The sequence below is a fragment of the Hylaeus volcanicus genome, chromosome 8 (genome assembly GCF_026283585.1).
Source record: "Hylaeus volcanicus isolate JK05 chromosome 8, UHH_iyHylVolc1.0_haploid, whole genome shotgun sequence".
In the NCBI taxonomy this organism is placed as follows: Eukaryota; Metazoa; Arthropoda; class Insecta; order Hymenoptera; family Colletidae; genus Hylaeus; species Hylaeus volcanicus.
The window spans coordinates 1402763-1424189 of record NC_071983.1 but is presented as its reverse complement, the minus strand read 5'-3'; the positions used below and the strand labels follow the sequence as shown (position 1 = coordinate 1424189).

The 21427-nt window shown below is 42.3% G+C and overlaps 2 protein-coding genes across 6 annotated transcripts in view; one reads left to right on the top strand and one right to left on the bottom strand.

Moving 5' to 3' along the window:
• Position 1: 1 nt before the first annotated feature.
• LOC128881600 (ragulator complex protein LAMTOR4 homolog) lies at positions 2-929 on the bottom strand. Of its 5 annotated transcripts, none has more exons than XM_054132824.1 (4): positions 796-929; positions 573-732; positions 406-484; positions 2-315 (listed from the first exon to the last, which is right to left on the bottom strand). In XM_054132824.1, the coding sequence occupies exons 3-4, from the start codon at positions 475-477 to the stop codon at positions 73-75; spliced, it is 315 nt and encodes a 104-aa protein (XP_053988799.1). In that variant the 5' UTR covers positions 478-484; positions 573-732; positions 796-929; the 3' UTR covers positions 2-72. The 5 variants fall into 5 exon arrangements, with proteins under 5 accessions (XP_053988799.1, XP_053988802.1, XP_053988801.1 ...); XM_054132827.1 differs by having other exon boundaries at positions 606-732; XM_054132826.1 differs by having other exon boundaries at positions 577-799.
• A 1332-nt stretch (positions 930-2261) lies between these two features.
• LOC128881595 (zinc finger protein 423) overlaps positions 2262-21427 on the top strand; it is an 84249-nt gene continuing 65083 nt past the window's right edge. Inside the window, exons 1-3 of the mRNA XM_054132810.1 lie at positions 2262-2948; positions 14246-14326; positions 14718-14783. Of these exons, the coding sequence (XP_053988785.1) occupies positions 2909-2948; positions 14246-14326; positions 14718-14783 (187 nt within the window). The 5' untranslated portion in view covers positions 2262-2908. The remainder of the gene's footprint in view (positions 2949-14245; positions 14327-14717; positions 14784-21427) is intronic.

Here is a 21427-nt window from a genome sequence, read left to right as displayed (position 1 = left end):
GTATAGAAATTTACTTCATATTCGTATATTTATAAATAATCTTATTTTGATACAGTTCTGCAATATTTTTATTTATAGATCAACAAGAGGTTGCTGTTCCATACTTGTAGTAGTGGCAGACACTAATCTCTTCTTTACTACATGAATCTTTTTATTCGAAAGACAAATGATGTAACAGTGGTCAGAATATGTTATGGAAATCTTATCGAAAGTTTCATTGCTAGGAAATCCTTTGGGATCAATTTTATTAGTTAATGTGACTAAACCTACGATAATGTTTGCAATTTTTTCATCATTTTCCAGTTCACCTCCAGACTAAAACAATACAGTAGTATTTATTACTTGTGTAATTTTATGGAAAGGCTAATGTATGTAACAATTTTTCTAACGGCATACAAAAATTACCGTTAATACAGCACCATCCTCTGTCAAAATTAAATATCCAATTTGATCTGGGATTCGTTCCAGGAAGACCATGTTTTGTCTGTGAATTCAAAAGTCAGGGATCAAATCTGTATTTCGTAAGCAAACAATGTTGATACAACGCAAAAATATTTTTTTCAGCCACTCACATACTTCTTACTGTCAAGTGCGTACGTTCTAACCTGTTTTAAGGAAATCTTAACAAAGACTTCGACAAGGGTAACGAGTACTTTCGATTTACAAACAATTGGTAAATTATTAAGAGGGTTGAATAATTCGAGCAAAGTTCATAGTTTAATCACACTGAAACTGAAACAAAATAAAAGCAAATAATGAACTGTCATAACAAGCAACTGTAGACACAATTCATACAATAGTTTTATAGAGACGAAACTGTTGTCGGAATCTTTGACGTTCGTGTTCTCGTATTGAAGCCTCCTAATGGATTCCTGACTAAGGTATATTCGTACTAATTTTTACTGAGTTTTACTGAGTAAGATTACCATCATACAAAAGTGTATTTCAGAAACGGATTTATCGACCCAGTGAGAAATGACTTGGTGAATCACCAGGAACCAGGACGGTGACTCTGGGAAACTTATTCAAAGTATCGAAGTACATAAGGACCATTAATTCGCGAATCTTGCCCACTACAGTTAATAATTAAACAAATACATTCACACATTGAATATTAGTAGTATTGCTGTAAAATCAAGGTATTTATATTTCATAAATTATTTGTAAATCTAACAATACATCGCGGTTTAATCTTTGAGATGTATGGAATAACTGATGGCGTATAATACGTGGCATCATAAAAGTGTGATAAATTATTGGGAAATTAAACGTCGACCTGATACTTTTTTCCTTTTACAAATACGCATTGACAATGTTATTCCATATGTTTTTGAAAATTCAAATTTTAACGAGAAGTTGTAGTTTTTTCCCCACCCTTCGTTTAGTGGCGCTAGGTTCGGGTCCATTCGGGTCCATTCGGGTCCATTCGGGTCCTAGTCGTGGGAGGTCGCCATTCATCGTCATTCGTTCTGTGGAAATTGACGTGTTAAGACGTATCGAGTATTTCGCAATTAATTAGGTATTTAGGTAAATCGTTTCTAACTGCTAATATTACTCTCATTTACTCTTTTTTGGTACTTTGAATTATTATTGATAGAGTTTTACCTATAAATTCAATCAGTATAATGGGAGAAGTTCAACCGGTTCGCGGCCTTTTTCTCCATTCGATGTCAATTAATAATTCTTCCTTAAATTAAATTACAATCTTTCGGGAATTATTTCGAGCTCAGTTGTTCTTTTGTTTATAATATAGGAGGATTTGTATGAGCAAACATGTCTTCAGCTAGCCGTCTTCCTCTGTTACAGGTTTAATGATTGAAATTCAAATGCGAGGGTGGCTTCGACGCCATGATGGATTCTGTCTAATTCGCGCGGGATTTCAAGAGTTGTGGTAGAACTTGCAACTTATTCAAACGAAAAGGTAATATATTCGTTTATATTTTTATTGTCTTTAAAACTGAAATTTTAATCATTTTTTCAATACACTTCAAAAGCTTGTACAAAATAGTAAATCCACTCAATTCATTAGACTTCTTCTAACTTATTTTTGTAATTTATTTAGAATTGCACGTATTTTATACGGCTACTGTTATTTTTTTAATAAAGTCAATATTTATTTGCCAAAATCGAAGTAAATCATGATGTACTTTGAAATGTGTTCAAGCCCTCCACTTTTACTCCATATTTTCCAGTTTCCAATAGTGTCGTAAGACTCAGGTCCTAATCGACAAAAAAGACAGCATACTTGTCTTAGGCTAGTATAGTATTGTACAGTTACGAACCACTGCTCTATACCAAAGGGACAGGGTATTGCGCAGGGCTGTTATCAGCGGATATCACGCGTGCGCAATGCCGTCCCAGTGGTTCTCTGCGCTAGCCTTGTTGCGGTATCAGATACGCAGTCATTCGTTGCGCGACTCTCGAGCGCGTTAGTTGTTTGCTCATCGGTGGTACCGTCCTCACGTTATACCCACTTCTCGGTCCACGACGGGACCACGTGGTTTCCGTTACATGAACGACCGTTTTCAACGAAATTTTTCGTCGCGTTTTTCTCGACATTTATTCGTTCGCGCGATCAAATCGTCTCGCGTGAACACGCATTCTTTCCCAAGAAATTATTTTTCGCTGTAATGGTTACATAGCGCGCGTAACTAGAAACTTATCACTTGTTCGAATTGGCGCGATGTTTGTTCTCGTCGCGTTTACTTTGTTCGCAATCGAGTTTCGTTGAACGATGCAAGTCTTCGAAAAAGGCTGTTTGTTTTTCGTCGACGTGTGCAGTTTTCTGAAAGACACTGTTTTGGTGCGCGAACGGATCGAGTTCCGAGGAAGTGCGAAATGTGACTGAATTGTTTCTTGCTGATCTATCAGTTACGATCCGATTGTCGAAGTGACGCTCCACGTTGCTATGTCTAGAAGGAAGCAGGCGAAACCGCGATCTCTCAAACGTGAGTAACAATTCTGTCTGATATCAGACGTGGCGATCGACGTATGTTGACTTTACCAAAATTTGTGATGGTTGCCGTGTGAGTAGGGTTACCGACTGTACTGTTTCAACACTTTATCTATCGGGAGCTTAGTTATGGGATGTTTAATTCCTAATATTTACCTACGGGAACCTATTAACACTTTACCGACTAGTAGGTTTATTAATCGACTTTTTGTTATGGCAACCAATACTTTATTTATCACTGAGTTAGTATCGTGTGCTCTCATCGTTATATGGATAATGGAAAATTATATAAATATTAATTAGAAAACGATCCTAGTAGATAAAATAAATATTGCACGATAGTAATGTTTTGAAAATAAATAATATCGTTTAATTGTATGTTCTAAACGCTAGTTCTCGGTAAAGTGTTAATTGTGTACTTACAGTGCTCAATTTTTAGCCATCGAAACTTTTTTTATAAGTGTACAATTAAAGAGGAAATAAACAAAACTTTTGATACATCTAATGACAATATACAGAGATTAGGCGTCCAGTCTAAATTAACACATAAATATTAGAAAAACTATTTTTGCTAAAAATTTCATCATACATTGACACAAGAATATAAAATTAGATCTCCAATTTTCTTTTAGCGAACACGATGACTTGCTTTTGGATACATTTTCCATCGTAGCTTAGTCCTTTGCGATCGTATGTCGGCTGAGGGTCGACATAAATTTTCTAAAACCAAAAAATTTCCTCCTTTCATTGGATAACATTGGTTTAATTGTATACTTATGAGAAAGTTTCGATGCTTAAAAATGTTTAATTCTCCCACGTGCACCACTGTTTGCGAATTCATCGCTGACTGTCGCGACACGTGCAAACGAAACGAAGGCTATCGAGACCTTGAGGTCGAGGCTGAACCAAGAAAAGTGCTTCTCGAAGAGAATTATTTTCGTAAATGTATGCAAATATTATTTTGGTCTTTTCACGGGGACGTTTAATATAACGTAAATGGGACTTGCGCAAGTTTTTGAAAATATACGTGCTCATTGCCTTTAACTCTTATTTAAATTGACCAGCGGGAACGTTTTGTAATAAATATTTATAAAAAGGCGATGTTAGTGGTTACATTGACATTACCCATGTCTTGGTAACATTTCTATTCAGACCATGCTCCTCCTTTTCGAATTCGGTTAAAAATCAGAACTTATTTCATACTTAATACGTCTGTATATCTCAATTAGTTGTTGAGGATGACCTATGACATAAACGGTTATAACCTTGATCATTCTTACATTTTGTTAATATTCTTCGGTAAAAAATATATAGAAGTCCTCAGGTAACAAGAATATCAACGAAAAAATCTATTTACTTGACCCAAGATGAAATACTACCCCCTTAAATTATCATGTCCAATCATCCCTACAGTACGACCTATGCCATAAACAATGATAACGTCGTTAATTTTACAATGTTCCCGATACAATTCGCTAGAAATATTTTAAATATCGGAACCAATAAGAATCTCAACAAAACAGTCTGTTTGGTCGACCCAGAGAAAAAAAAGTACCCCGGCAAGAAAAAAAAAACATTTTCCACCCCCCGGTAATATGGAAGGGACACGAGTGCAAAGGGTTGATTACAACTACGTCGAGTTCCCGCGACCTATGTTCGCCGAGTGGAATTCAATGTCACCATTTTGTCCGAGGGAGCGCGTGCCGCGAGTCGATTAGCGTGATCCGCCCCTCCGTACTCCGCAAATGAAAGGGCTCCGGTCCGCGGCTATGTATCGCCTTCGATTAGTTTTCGGGGCACAGGTGTTCGCGAAGGAGGATAAAAAACGCGACGAGGGGCGATGGTGTACGCGGAGGGTACGGAGGAAGGTGAGAACATCGCGTCACAATAGGGTGAACAGAAAGGCGCAAGCGTTGCCCTCGCTCGAACGACGATCCGACCGGGACGCGAGCATACGTGTTTCCTGGATGATCGGGATAACGAGAGGGACGGAGCGAGAGCGGGACGGAGAGGGACGGTCACGTGAGCGCGGGAGGAGAGAAAACGTACGTAACAGGGTGAAATCGAGTCGAGGGGAGGTGGACGTGTCGCGGAAAGGTGAGAGAAAGTGGTTTGCCGAATGAAAGAAAGTCGAGTGGAAATTTAATTTTTTTTTCTTTTTTTTTGCCTGTTTTGAGGCTGCAATTGATTAGATCGTTCGGAGGATAGTGCAGGAGTCCAATCGATAAATGTAGGCACGGAGATTCGAACGCACGATCCTTCGATCCACAGTTGACCGCTTTTCCTACACGACCGATTTAGCATCCTAGTCTGGCAGTCAACGTGATAAATGTTCGAGCCAATGAGCTCTAGGCGGATAAAGCTTGAAATGTCCATCGCGACTTTCGTTATTAGCAAAAACAAAATCGTAAAGGTCCGTTTGTACAAACGGCTTGGGTAATCGAATAAGGAAGAGCAGGTTTAGAAAAGGGAAGACGTTAAAGTGGCCTGTTTCCAGCGGAACACCCTGTAGAGCAGGTCTCGCAGTAGGATGGACGAGAGTTGGGAGGATGAAGATGGAAAGAGGGAGACAGAGTCAGTAGTCAGCCAGGATGGAATTAGGTGGAAACCCGCGGGACTGGTGCCTCTCCCCACGGAATTCCCGGCCTCTGTAATCACCAGTTCTCCTATCCTATCCAATTCTGGTCGCGCTGCTCCCTTCCTCTTCTCGCCTTCGCTATTTTCCCACCTTCTTCCTCTTTCTGCCCTTTGCAACGTCTTTTTTTCCAATCTCTTTTTTTTTCTCTATCTTTCTTTTTATTTATTTATTTATTTACTTATATTTTTGATTTCACCCGTCTCGCTCCCTTTTCGTCTAACGTTCTGCCCCGTCCGCGGGTCGTTTTCTTCCTTCCGCGGAGCTATTTCCTACCGTTTTCTTCGTCCTCTTTTTGTCATCGCGTCGAGATACACCGGCGTCCGTTACGCGTCACACGCGCCGCGCGAATTCCGCGGGAATCGTGAACCGTAAAACACCTGGTGCTTGGGAGCTCTAGCAGGGGTATTATCGGAGAGACGATTTCCGGAGGAAAATAGGGTTCAAAAAGTGTTTAGAAGTAATTAGACTACTTGTTGAATGGACGCTCTTTTTTGGGCTAGTTTCGAAGATATTTGAGAATTTTTTGGGGGCAAGAGTATGGGGATAAAAAATAAAGCTATGCTTTAAAAAAAAAACCTCGATGTCTTGATGACGGTTTTTAATAGAAATCCTAAGGTTTCGTGTTCGACGAGTCCAAAAGAATAATTTTGTTAAATAGTCCACGGCGTATAACCTTTCCAATGAAAAAAAAAAAAAAAAACAAACTACATCCATTCGATAATTTTTCTTGAGTAAATTCTCGAGAAAGTTCTCGTTTTCGGTTGCCAGTGGTACGTTGCCCCGAAGTATCGAGTTTGAATGAATAATGAAAACCAAGCTGTCGGTCTTGCGGGATGGTCCACCGAGAATTATTCGGCGTAGAGAACGGGGAAGGCTCATTCCGCGTCCTCGACTTATATTTTCCCAAAGAATCGTCTCCTTTTCAGCTGCGAGCGCGTATCACGTAACCCCGCGTCGTATAATACTTTAACGAAAAGCCGCAAACTTAATCCTAGTTAGAAGTTGCATTATAATCACTATAACCACGGGGGGGCTGGAATTAGGGCTGTCACTGCAAAAACTAATAGCGGATTAAGTTTTAGAGGAGCCGCGATTAAAGGGATTAAAATCGTAAGCTGGAAATTTACATTGTACCACTCGTGCTGCTGGACGATACGATGTTTCTTGAGTCATTTTGTATTAATCGATTAGGGTGAAGTGGTCGGTCGTTGAATTGGTCCGGATGTGAAATTTTGGAGCAGAAAAATTGTGTCGGTTGGACGCTGTAAGGGAAGGGTCGATTTGTGGATTTTTATTGGGCGAAGTGGTTTTCTTTTTCTTTTTCGATTCTTTTATATTAGCGTTAGAGTTAGAGAGTGAACTTTACTAAAAAAGTATCGTAAAGCAGTAAAATCCAAAATATATATGTGTGGGCATAATAAACTAAATTAGGCGTATTGTGCATTTAAATATGAGTGGACCGAGCAGATATTTTCCTTTCTGGATAAAATCACGAAGCTTTGAATAATATTGATAGATGATATCAAAGAATTGGAATTCCTTTAAATGGTACGAGTGTCCTCAGTCATAAAAAATTAAACGATCCAAAATAATAGAAAATCCTCGATCGTCGAATGAAAGCTGTTAATAATGATTGAAATCGGTGTGTTAATTAAGAGATTATTATTATGCATTCACGCGAGAGACGCAAATTACAATCACGACCCTGAAGCATAATGCGCAGTGATTCGGCTCGTTGCGTCCTGCTTCCCGATTATAATGTTTACGTTCATACGATCAGAGACACGTGAATATTCCTATGCAATGTCGAATACTAATGACAAATATTTATTGAAAAAGTCACGGTGAGAAGTTCCTGTTCGACATCATCGCGATCGTGGATAAAGAATTGTGTTTCTTTGGCTTTCAAATAATACCGTGACTCAATTCTTTCGATTTTTACGATGTAACGATTACTCCAGGCAACTTTATCGATAACATGTTCGACGTTCACGAGATTCAGTCAAGACATTTTCTTTGTTAAAACACCTGTATCGACTTTTATGGAAAGTTCGATTTTTATTACATTAAGCAGTATTATATTTTCTTTTTTTCTTATATTCTTCTATATTAGTCGAAAGTGTAGTTCACGCATGAGTTAGAGAGTAAATGTTATCGAAAAGTACTGCGAATTAGTTGAAAAACCTTTTATAATTTCTTCTCCGTAAAGAAAATACTCCAAAACCCTTACATAATACTCGGCCCCCTAAAGTGATTTCTCCCATTTAAAAGACGTTAGAAAGATCCCATTAGCTATCCAACTCGAAGAAAATGTTTAATCGCGATCCCTCGAAATCCTGGAACAGCATTTCGAAGCTGCACGCAGTGGCGTCGAATCGAGGGGGATGGTTTTTGTCGCGGGGTTGGTTTGTCGACGAAAATTGCGAATCGCTGATCGAGTTCGGTCCAGGCGCGCACGCGGGACCATAATTTCGTTGCTGAAGGAACAGAGAGAGCGGGGCAGAAATCGCGCGTTTCCGGCGAAAGCAATTCGATGTCGTCCTATCGGATCAGCAGCCACCACCACCGACGCACACAGAACACATCACGAACAGGCGGTTAGCCACGAAATAGCAAGCCTGGCCGATAGCATTGCGAGCATAGGTGATATAGGGTGTCGCTAATTAATGCACGATAATGAACCTGGGCGCAACCGAAGCTGTATTAATGGATTCCAATGCCCGTCATAACGTGGACGATCCGTAGGTGCATCGGAACCGTTCGTAATTGCGTTAATGGAGGCCCATCTGTTTGCGCTGTCGGCTTTTGGGCTACTTCTGCTCGTCACTCGTCCGCGAAATAATCATATCTCCGCGAGCTAACTGGTACCGCGGGCGCCTGTCGTCGCTCCAAATTCGTCAAATTTCACGGATTTCGATGGAAATGGTTCTCGTCGCGTCCATTTTTCACCAATTTTCCCTGTACTCTTGGAAAATTGTTAACGCGACGCCTTTTTTTTTTTTTTTTTTTAAATATAGGGTTCACGAAAGGAGCTTTACAATTCTCAAACTTTTAATAGCGGATTAAGAACTATCCTGTTGCTTCGATTTTTATCGCGTACTTCAGGAAGACTTAAAGGAAGATAGTATATTTGGTCGACGTTAGGGTGAAATGGTCAATCATTGAATCGGTTTAAAAGTTGATTTCTCGAGCAGAATGGTTGAACGTTGTACAGGAAGGCTCGATTTGGTATTATATATTTTTTCTCATATTCGAGAAAATTAGCGTTTATATTAGCGAAGCGTGTAGTGGATGCACGAGTTAGATAATAAATATTCTCAAGAAATATTGCAAGGCAGTCAAACTTCCATAAGTGGCGTGTCTCGATGCTGGTTTTTAAGTCCTTGTTGATTTACACACCTGGGTGAAAGAAATGAAATTTTCTCAAGTACATTAGCGGAGTTGCAGCAATGTACAGGCCGAGATAAAGTGGTCGGGACGTTCGAGACGGCACTGTTTTAAAAGTGCCCGGCATGCGGAAGGCTGCGCAGCTACCCCCCAGGATGGCGAAGAGACGACGGGGAAGACGGTCCGCGGCTTAGACATTCCCGAGATGCGGTATTCCTTTGAGGCGAGGCCACGCGTTGACGTCCCACGACTTGGCGTCCCTTTTGCGGCGAATTGTGCGTCGCGTGCTATGAGAATCGCAATCAACGACTACCTTTTGTACGTGTCGCGTGCACCAGTTGCGTCTCGCCGACTCGCGAGCTCGAAGATGCGATAAAAAGGTCGGATGCGTTAGGTTGGGTCACGCGAAATGTCGTTTACAAAGGGTTTCGCAAAGGGAGGTTTGGGATTTTTGTTCTCGGAGATACGCAAATTATGTGCGAGATACGGGAAGGGAAGATGCGTGAAGCGAAAGTATGGGAAACGGAGAAGAATAAGGGAAAGGTGTTTAAAGTGCTCGAACGTGAAGCAAAGCTACGTAAAGGGAAGGTGCTTAAAGCGAAGATACGTAAAGGGATGGTGTTTAAAGCAATGATACACAACGCAAAACTACGTAAGGAAAAGGTATTCGAAGCGTAGGTATCTACGTGAAAATATGATCCTACATAAAGACCACTACCGACTATAGGAATCGATTACTCTCGCCACAGAAACGGATGTAAAACTTGAGTAAAAACTCGCGAAATCGTAAAAATTCATCGAAGTAACGAAAAGATTCCGAGCAGCTGGACAGAAGAAATATTTCGGGCAGAATGGCGGCGCCAAAGTTATCCGCAATATCCCGAGTGTGCTCCAGGTAGCGTGTCGGAGCCAGAGGGTATTCGTCGGTGGATGCGAGGGTCCCGCGGGAGTCTGAGCCCGCGTCAGAGCTGGCCGGGTTAGGTTCCCGCGGGAATCAGCTCGACTTCCCTTGTAGCAGCCACCCAGCAGCCAGGTCTACCGCAGCGGAGCAGCCCTTCCCGATGGCTGCTCGCTCGGCTGTCTGGCTGCCTGTCACGAGTCCAAGACGTACGGCTGCTGCATCCGGGGAGCAGAGATAGCAGTCGCTCCGTATAACCCGCAGGGCGCTCCTTTATTCACGGCATATCGATTAATGACTCGAAGCCCTGGTGGCTTCCTAACCGCTCCTCTCCAGCCTACGGGATCGACGTCTCGGGCCATCTCGCGACCTGTCGATCCCCCAGAGATATCGTTAGCGGGATTATCGTAACCGGTAATCGGCGCTCGTCGTTCCTCTTCCTTCGACGCTTTCGCGATCAGCTCACCCTGTTCGCGGTTGTACCACGAAATTACGAACTCGAGTTGCTTGTAGGAAGATAACGAAATTATGGATGTAGGACTTGTTTATTAGATCTACTTTAACGTTTATCTGTGTTCGGAACAATCGTAGTTTGTTTACCGAAGCATATTATGGAATTTATTCTTCGAGGCGGAAAAGAAACTTTAATTAGAATATTAAAGATGTTGAAACATGTTAAAACATGTTTTTTCTGAAAATACCTCTCCTTTTTGTACAATTAGTGTTGTATACTCTTAAAACATAGACTAAAAGCCGATCATAGAAAATTCTTGACGAATCTGAAACTTCGTACAACGTAGAACTCAAGCTTTATATTGTCAGAGAACCGAATGTTAAAGGTCCGTTTAACTCTTCTATACAAGATTGTCAGTTTCAAACGTAAATGTATCGATGTTATCAAAAGTCGTCTGAGCACCGCAACCGACTGCAGTTTTACGGTTCGCCTTTGTCACGCGTCGGTTGGGAATGTATCCGAAGACGTTATCGAAAGTACAACCGCTACCGGGGTTAAGCCGCAATATGCAGTTATCCCCCGACGAGGGTGCACGCGGGTCATAATAATACGTCCGTTTAACGTTGGCCACGACTCCTTCGCCAGGAGGGCCGAGATTGCGACCTGTATTTTCGAGAGCTTACATCGCCATCTTCGTCCTGGTCGGCGAACAGTCCACGGAGCTGCTCTACGTCTAAGACCAGACAGTATTACGGTGCCTTCTTACGCTCATATCGTACATAAACACAGGTGCACACGCGCACAAAGCCACACGTGGAGCCCAGCTCCGCCTGAGATGATAGCCAATCCCCTTACCTTTACGATTATTGTCAGACCGCGCTATTCTGTCTCGCCGCCGAATTGTTTACAGTATTTACGATAGATCGAGTCCCAGCGAGCAACCAGATGCATACGAAGCAGCCTCGGTTACTCGGTATTCCGCGTGCTGGGATATGCCCACCTCCCCTGGATCTCAACCCTATGGACCGAGAAATTGCGAGTCCAACTTTCCCGTGAACTCTGGATCTTAATTTTGGTTGCTTCGATAGCTATTTTATCCAAGAGTTTCGTGGCTCGTTCGGCGAGAGAAGATTGGGAGACAGTTGTTAGTTATGGATGTGGAGGGCGATAGGAATCGAGTAGACTGTTGGATGAAGATGACGATTAGTCGGAGGATCAAGGATTCTAGGGCTTTTTGGGGCCAGGGAAAGAGCATAAAGAACATAGGAAGTGACTTCGCTGCTTCACTTCGGGGTAGAAATTGTTCCTCTACATTGTGAGTTACTATAAACCAGAGTCATTACCTTCGGTACTCGAAAAAGGAGTTTCTTCGTAGCGAAAGTAAAGAGATAACCGGTTCCTCGAAAGGGGCCAAAGTTCAGCAGCAATTATCGAGACAAGATAGGACCAACGGAAAAATCCTCCCTGGCAGGAGTTCTCGATGATGGACGAACCATTAGTTGCTGGTATTGTCGGCTGCGCGTTGCTCGACAGGAGCCTTGACAGTTGACAGGGTTGGAGGGTGCGAAGGTTCAATCGAAGGGTGGTTGCCAGCAGTGCCTTGGCCTGATGTCTTCTGGAATATTTAAGACCAGCTTCCATCCCTTGGTTCGATGCGTTCGTTGTTTCTCGTCTGCGGGCTAATGCCTCTTGCATGGGAAGTATGATCGTCTCTCTGTCTGTCTCGAGGCTTTCCGATAAACTCCATAGTCGCAGGACTTTCCTCTGGTAGCTTCGTCAAACTTTTCCGATTACTATGCTCTCCAGGAGCGCATCGGTGTCTTGTATATAACTTGTTCGTTGGATACTTTACGGTTCTTCGTAACTTCGGAGCTAATTTTTGCGGAGGCGCTCGTTATCGTTCGGAATAACAAGTGTAGGGTGCTCGCGGAGATTTCTGTCGGTCAGACGCTTTATACTGTGTTTGGAGAAGGAGGATTTTTAGAGATTGGAGGAGGTGTGACTTTTGGGTACCGATGTAGGTATTCTTCAAAGTTAGAATGTTCAGAAAGGACAGAAGGTGGAAATGGCGTGTCTCTCGTTCTAAGTCTAGTCGGTCTAGTGGATTCACTGATAAGGCTACCTAGGCAGCACTATTTATTTTTAACCATTTGAGGGATATTGACACATATGTGTATTTGCTTTAACCACGTATTTGACTATCTTACGATTCAAATTCCAACTTTGGATATTTTACTCGGCTCTCTACTAGAATAACCCTCGATGATTAATCGTATATGTATATCGACTGATCTCGTTTATCTAAAAGCTGAAGGAGAAAAGAATCGCCCGCTCGAAGTGGCAAGTTTGTCGATCTCGTGACCGGGAAGGAGAGAAAGAGAGGATAGGATAGAGAGAGGATAGAATACAGTGGGAGAAGAGTTGGAGGGAATGGGAGGTGGTTGCATGCAAAATAACAAACGACCTGTTGGCCACGTGGACAGCGGTGTAATTTTTTAAGTTTAATTTTGTGGTCCCACGTGACAAACGGATGGCTCCTACTGTACGGCAGTCACGTCAGTGCGCTCCCCGGGTATATTTCATTCCGAAAACACGGTTCGTCGTTTCGCTTTTGATGATATACAGCGACGAACGGTTCCTCGCCCACAGCCGGGATACTTTACGATCGCGAACCTTTTGGACGCGATTCGAAAACTTCCCGTGGCCGTTTTCCGCGGAAGCGAGGTGCCCTTTGTTCTGAATGGAGTTTTCACCGGTCGAACAAGCTTCCACCAAATGGGACCCGGTTTTCTGGATTGCGAAAGAGGAAACGCTGATAGGATAAGCGTTCGAGTCGAGTACAGTGCGGTCCATAATATGTGGATACGATTTTGGAATTGTCTGGAGTTTGGAAAGTGGAGGAAAAGGTTTAACGAGGGTTTACGCAAAATCGGGTGGTAAAAATGACGAGTAGACATTTTTATTATTTAATTTGAAGGTAGTTGTTGAACGAGTAGTGTGACACGTGTTCGAACCAAGTACGGGTTAACTGTAATTATTATTTAATTAATAAGGCCACCTTCCAAAACCTCTAAGGCGTGGCGCAGATCATTAGGAGGGTCGAAAAGGGTCGATTCTTATTATGTCTCGAACGTTTTTGACCCTCTTTGCTAGCTCTGCCTTATAAAGCAGTAGTAGCAGAAGGGTGCATATCGTTGTGCTATTTTAAACATGAAATTCTTAAAAACTTAATGGTTCCTGTTAAATAATCATAGTTTTTATAGCATTTTTATAATTCAACGCAAGTGCAGGTTTTACCACGTCGAAAGAAATTGAAAAATAAATGAATGGAAAGGAAAGTCATGTTTGGAAACCAAAATTGAAATAACAAAACGTAACTGTTATTTCAAGAATAGCCAATAATTTGTTTTTTTTATTTGTATTTTAAATGTTATTCTGAGACTAAACACGCACAAAGTATATAATGAATTATTTAAATATTCCCTATCGTATGCGATACAAAACTTATTGGTTCTTATCGAATTCTAAGAAAAACTGAAACAATTAGACCACGACCCAGTAGAATTTTTGTCGTCCTTATTCCATCTTCTAAATTATGCCCACATTCTCCTCGCTTTGCCTTGTAGGTACTCTTGGTGAAGCGCTTCCGCGAAAGTTATTCGCGTCGTTACGTTTGATACGTAAATCTTGTTCAGCAACTGGCCGATAGTCCGCAAAAAGCTTCTTATTAATCGTTCCACGAGTCTCTTTGTGTTACCCGCAATCCATATTCATATCGCGTGGAACGCGAGGCTCTTTCGCGCACAGGGCTCGAATTACAATTTTATTGGTTGTTTTTCTTGGGAAATACAGATTTTATTCTTCGCCGGTGATATGCAAATGAAACGGAATTAATGGTTGCTTGTCCCTCCGCAGGAGACGAAGAGTGGGACGACGGTAACGAGCAGAATGTCCTGGAGGCGGCCGAGCAGGATAATGGGACAACGGGAATTAAGCGTGAGTGTTGCTAAATACTTTGCCTGTTATCAAATATTTACGGAAATCTGCTGGCTAATTTTTTCGGTTTACCGTTTTTTCTCTTTGACAAGTTTTCGTCGATTTTAATGGACACAAATGTTTTTTGTAGACCATAAAAGAACGTCTTTTCTTTTGCTCTGTTGTATTTAAATTGGTAAGGCGTGTTTCCAAATTGTATTCATTTAAACTTTCCTAGAATGCATAATATAATAATGGAAATTAAAGCATGTATACATTTAGGTCTTTACTTTTGGTCAATGCTAAGAAACGTCAGGAACGAACAATTAGTTCTTTTTATACATGAAATATATATATTATATATATATATGTGTCAATTAGTCAATTTAATCTGGTCAATTTCTTTTTACAGACGACGAAGAGGAGGATGAGGAGGAGGAGGAGGAGCTGCAGCGTGCGTTCAGTCTTCACTCCGAGGGTGAGTAAAATAATTCAATAATTGTACACTTCGAAATTATAGGGTAACGTTGTTTTTATTCATATCGATTGATTAAAGAAAACCTCTGGCCAAATTAAGTGCCAGGGAAACTCTCAAATTAATAAATACAAAACATCGAATTTCATAAAATAAAAATATATATTTTCCAAGTTCATTAAAAACTAAATCAATATTTAAAAAAAAATACTTGCACGCTCGCCACTTTGGAAAACATCGAACTCGAGCATACTTCGAGCGCGAATACGACGAGAACGTTACAGAATTACCGTGGTATCCGATTCGAAACGTCGAAGAAATAATCTGATCCTCCCCGATGAGTTTCGCGTGCTGTATTCGTTTCTCGGCCAGTTAAAAGATCAACGCACAGGTTGCATTCTGGTCTGTTCGAAGATCTACTTTCGCGAATCTCTCGGCATGGGCTTTGAATACTCGGGACAATGAAGTATTGCAACCAGGCAACCGTCGTTATGCGCGTAACAATAGGGCAAGAATTGAGGGAGGCGCGTGTAGTCGGTGCATTCTGGTGCATTACTTTTATCAGTTCTCGCGGGACGTTGCCTTGCACTACCCGCGACGCAACAATGCGTTCAGACGCATCGTCATTGTTCGTAGACGCTCAAGAAACATAGACCCACCTTAGACTCTATGAATATGGGATTCCTTCGTCCCGAAGGATACGACGGTGCCGCGCGAATCGCGCGACGACCGATGAGGACACGTTTTACTCGCTGGAGATGGGATTTATCATTATTCGAATATTCTTATTGGAATATCGTTATTCGTATATTCCTATTGGAATATCATTATTAAAATGTTCTTATTGGAATATCATTATTCGAATATTTAAGCTAGCACGAAATTGGAAAAAATAAAAAAAAAATTCTAACAGTGCATTTTACACTTTTACACTTTACACATTTGCACTTTACATTTGCATTTTATATCTAATATACATACATACATTTTGTAAGTTTTTCTATAATCTAACGTACAACAAGAATATGCCGAATATCTATTTACCTATATACATTTCACAAGCTAGTTGCTAATTTCCGATAATAGTGTGGATCGATGATAAACAGTGCAAGATAACCAATTGCCAAAGTTTGGTTTTCCAAATTGTAGGATGTAACGATGTTGCCTTTCCATTCCGGTTGTAGCATTAAATTTCATGGAAGGGTTGTTTCCAGTCGAAATTTCTCCACATATCGTGCATAGCATACAGGTTGGAGAAGAAGTACTAGCTGTGGCAATTCCTTTCAGAATGGTAATAGGGGCTCAGGTGGCAAAGGTGATCCGACCCTGCTTATTATGTCGATATATCGTAGCTAAAGTACAGGCAACGAACAATAGTATCTTAACGATACGGGGCTGGCATAGTTTTCCCCCCTCGTGCATCATCTAATATCCTCTTACAACTCCTCTCTTCATCTCTATGCTTTTATTTTCTTATCTATTTCAGGAAATTCTAATTGTAATTCTTCTTTTCCGTTTTTTAATTCCTTCAATACCGTACGCGATACACTGAAATTATAGTAACGCGTTCAACATTGGAAATTTTCATTAATTACCCACTCAACGTTTTCATATATGGTCTCTTCGAAAAATCGTCGTCGTTCATCTCTGACAGTGGTAAAAAATCGTCATACGGAACAATGAATCAGATATTAGCGGAAAAATTGTCCACTTTCGGCGCGGTTGCAACCTCGAAAATACGCAGTGAATCTCAATTAAACGAATTACATCGATTCACGCTCGCGTGCGGAATAAACGCCCGGAGCACGAACATTTTCCACGAACAGCTTTATGCATCCCAGAGCATAATATTCTTCGGAAATCGAGCGCCCCCGGAGGATTCATCCTTCGCGAGCTGGATGGTTGTATAATTATACCGTCGAAAAGTTTAGTATTGTTTGTAAAATATCCCGAACGCATCAACCAGGGAACATAAAAGGTTTTCCGAGAGAGGAGTTTTATGACTTTTTTTTTTTTAATCAAACATGAATGCTACATGAAATTATCCCATTTATATAACTTAAAATATATTACATACTTTTACATTTTAAAATTATACGCGAATTATATTTTACAATTGAATAATTTATAATATAATTCGTATAGTATATTACAGTATATAATCTATACTATCGCGAGTAATAGCATGTACTATAGTAGTATATACTGTTAAACTTTTACTTGTTCATCGTGAAAAATTTTTTATAGTAAATAATTACAATCTTGTCATCCACTCAGCCTATGAATTTGACGCAAATAGAATAGAAACAGAAAAAATTCAAGTCGAAAGGGTTAAGAAATTGCGTTCCTGAAATTTCGTTCCTGCTGTGATGTTCAGGGCGTGTCTGACGGTACCCAACAAGTGAAAACATCTTGAAGAGGCCTAGAAACCCAGTCTCTCGCGTTGACACGTTGCATTTACCAGACACGTATCCAGCTCGTTAAAAGCCCCGAAGGCTTCTTCAGCTGGCGTTTCACGAAGCCTCTCGCGTAATCTCGTCTAACGATTCCCCGAGACCAATCTCTCCCGAGCCCCTATAAAATTTCGCGAGTCGTTGTTACGTAACCGGGAAGAGCCCAGCTACGAAAGATTCGTACCTTGGCGGACGGCAGGCAGGCCCTCTTCCTCCCTCGAGGAGGAAGCGAGATCCGACTTTTATCCGTTTCCTCCCTATACCGGCCGATTATTATTTCAGGTTACCTTTCGCCAAGTGTACTTGCGCGCGCTTTATACTCCAAGGTAAAACCGGCTTGGAGGAGCTCGGAACGAGGTTGTATCCCCGAGGAGGCAACCGTCTCCCACGGGAGATGCCTCGATGCCTCTCCTCTCTCTCTACCTGTTCGCCTGAAAACATCGAGGCTCCTTCGTTTCTTTAATACATGGCCTCCGCCGACGCTGCTCATTACCTCGGAATAAAATGACGCAACCGTTAGTGCTACAGGATTTTCCAGCGTCGTTTTTTAGTCCACCACAAGAGGCATTCGTCAGGGTCTAGGAATAGTTTGAATTGCGTATGAAGTAGCACTGGGGGTTATGGGATCACGAGTATATATTAGATATTTTTGGGATTTTGGGGATACGTTTAACTCGTTCACCGGCAGGGAAATTTGAAGCGTTTTGCCTTGGCCACCAAGATTTAATCCATATGTGTAGTCTGGGTTATTATTTTGCTAATAAAACGTGATACTAAATTTGTTGTTTTAGAAAGAACATTTACGATCTTCTTAAGCAATAATTCGTGACTCGAACGGCTATAAACGTATCCCTTGAGTAATTGCAATCAGTTTCAACTGCGAGACATCTGACAACAGAAAATTAATTTTTACTCGTTATAGTAAACATGTTTTATCAACCCCCCAAACGTGAGTCTTTTCGTGGATCGGCCTGTACACACCCCTCTCCAGTTGCATATGATCGGTGTATTATGATTACCCTGGGAATATTGGTTCGGTCTCGTCCTCTGGAGGTCGCGTAGTCGAGTGACGAGGGGGTTGGGGATGGGTTAACGCCTTACAGCGGCCACCGCTAGAAGAATCCAACCGAGGGGGATGGCTTCTGCGCGATGCTGTTGCTAGCTTTTTCCAACGGGAAAAGGGTTGTCGTCGCCGCGAGTCTCAACCCTCGGTGGGTCTCGATTATTCGAACAACACGCCTGGCGCATCCGTTCTTTTCCTTGTTTTCTTCATCCCCCTTACCGCATCGAGTCGGGTGCAGCCAATTAGGAATTAGCGACGCGCGTATATTGTCGGGCAACAAACGATCCTCGGGCCGTCGAGGATCGCGTTCAGCTAACTGAATAGGAAACTGTTTGCTTGGAAACGATTCGAGGAATTGAGAAAAGCTGACGATCGCTGGATTAACGCGTTGCCGAACAATCAGATTGTTCTTTCAATCAATTTCAACGGGCTGTGAGGCTCGTCGTTGGTACTTTTCAAACATCCTGTAGCTGGTTGCCTTGTGCTGATAATTTGGGTATGGTTCTTAAGTAGATTGAGTGCTGCGGGGTTCGATTTTTTATTTCAAGAGTTTCACGATTTTTCGATTATTATAGAATATAGAATTAGAATTATTATTATTAATGTAGAATTACCTACAAAATATTTAAATATCGAAAGGCTTGATAATTCGCTATTCAAACTGAAAGATAAACGACCGAGCCCCGTAGGACCACTCAGAATTTTACAATAATTTTTGGAATGCTTCCAATTCAGGATCACAACGTATAATAAAGGATTAATCATTCGCACTGTCCAAAAGTCAACAGAAAAATAAAAAAAAAAGTTGATCCTTTCATTTCACTGTTGATTTTTTGATAGTGCGAGTGATACTATCAGCTGGGACAGGTTCGTAGCGCAATCCGATAATGGTTGAACGAAAAAGTTGTCGAGTCGGTCCCGTGACGGATTGAAATCTCTGACATTAAGAAAATGGGGATCGCAGCTCCCAGTGGGAGAAGTTGGAAGGTCCTTCGACCTGATGGTGGGTGACGAAAAGCGAGAGGGTGGTAGGAAGATTATGCGAAAGCTGTTTGAGAAGCAACGTCTGCACTGTCTTTTAAGTATTATCGATAAGTACCGATACCTCACCCTCCAAAAAATAATAACGTTACTTCACTCTGCCAAAATTGTATAGAAGAAAAAAGAAACAAAAAAATCATAAATAATGTACAGAGGACAAAAATAAGTTTATTTTATAGTAGATACAGGTCTTGTTCTTTTTCTATATTATTGGAGTGATACGTAAGATTGTTCGTTACTTATAATGGAAAATTGATTTGGACACATGAAAGCTATCGTTTAAATCAGACAAATTTTTTGAATAGATATAGAGAGTACGAATACTTACGGGACTGGCTACGTATATCCGAATTTCGATTTAACGACTAACGAATAAACAATTGCACGTCGTTTGTTCGTAACCGGTGGTGTTTATCCGGATAAGAATTCTGGCCATCTCTGTAGCAGCAAGGTTTCCACTTGGTCGGGCACGCAGCGACCGCAAAGGGTTAATAAGAAGCGATAGAAAATTTGAAAAGACTCGAGCAAAGGGTGAGGTTCTTTGGTTCTCCGCGGGAAGGTAGAAAGTCCCTGTAGCCGGTGGTGTTGCGACGTAGGATCCAAGAGGTAACGGGAGGAAGAGGACGCGGAGGTAAAGAGGGCGCCGAGGGACGAGGAGAGGAGGTGGAGAACACGCGAGGGGAGTTGGGCGAGGGTATATTATGGGGAATGCCAGGGGAATCCCGAGGGATCGCGGGAGCAGCCCAGTGCGCATGCGTCGAGCTGATTAGTTCTCCCTCTTCCCTTCTCCCTCACCCATCCCTTTTCTCCGCTCTCGCGTTCCCGAGTGCTGGCAGCGCCAGAGGAGAGCACGGAGTCCCGAGGGATCTGGCCCCGCTGCCTCTTCGCACTTTTCACCCTCCTCGTACCCCCCTTTTTTCCTCCTCTCTTCCTCCCTCAACGTCCTCCTCGCCCCCTTCGTTCCCGCTTTCTGTGTACTTTGCCGTCTTTCCGTTTCTCTCGATTTCGTTTCGCTATCCCACCCTCTGCCCTCCACCACCACCCCCCCTCCCTCCTCTTCTCGCCCCCACCTTCTTTCTGTTTCTCTTTGGATTTTTGTCCTTCGCAGTCGCTCCGTAGCTTTGTCCTTGTTGCGCCGACGCGTCCACGTATTCCCGGTATCGCAACCGCTAATGAAGCTTTCCTTCGATGCTCTCGCGAAGCTTTCGGAGGATTCCGCCGTCGCCGCCGCGAGAACTTTGGGCTACTTCCGCTCGGAGTCCTTGGCTAACTTTATTTCACGAATTCTAATTAATACGTGCCGTGAGGTATCGAGGTGGGACCATCCATGTCTGACGGAGTCATGGGAAGGAGGAGGAGGAGGAGGGGGGGGGGGGGCTGGCACGTTTTCGAATTTGGCTCGTTTCGCATGTTTCTACTCGTCCGTGGGAAGTTTGGTGTTTTCGGGGAGCGGTGGGAGGGAAATGAATTACTCATCGGGACGAGAAGGCGAAGACCGTAGGGATGGGCGCTACTTTTTTTTCCAATTTTTTTTCAGGATCTGGCACGAAGGAAACTAAATTACGAGTCATGCGAGAAGGTGAAGGTCAGAGTCATGTCGTTTCTTTCGTATTTTTATATTCTGAAATTGTAAGACTTAGTACGTAGGAAAATAAATTGATTATTATTAACTAATAATGATCACGATAATCGTCACCTGTGATGACGAGATACGAGTCGCTGCAGAGGACGTATCCTTTCGTTTCCATCCAGGTGAACGACGTAAGAAGTTCGCGTTAATACGATGCGCACCCTTTCATCCCTCCCGGCCATTATCTATCAGCGCGGATCCCTCGCGAGAGAACATTTCGAGTCACGAACCGCGGTTGTTCTCGAATGGCTCTTGATCAAGAGCAAGGAAAACGGCTTTAGGTACAATGGCACTTTCTCGGTGCGACTGTACTCGCCGATATAAGGCTGTCCCAGGTGACGAGCTGCCTCGGGCCATGGCACAGCTCTACGTATCCCTTGGGACCGACTCTAGGTTCTCTCCTTCTATCCCCTTCTCTCTCTCTCTCTCTCTCTCTCTCTCTCTCTCTCTCTCTCTCTCT

Bases quoted from the DNA above. Each gene is read 5' to 3' on its own strand.
- LOC128881600 (XM_054132824.1), bottom strand. From the start codon at position 477: ATGGTCTTCCTGGAACGAATCCCAGATCAAATTGGATATTTAATTTTG. The intron at 316-405 runs GTAATTTTTGTA...GTATTGTTTTAG, and splicing joins AGGATGGTGCTGTATTAACG to TCTGGAGGTGAACTGGAAAA.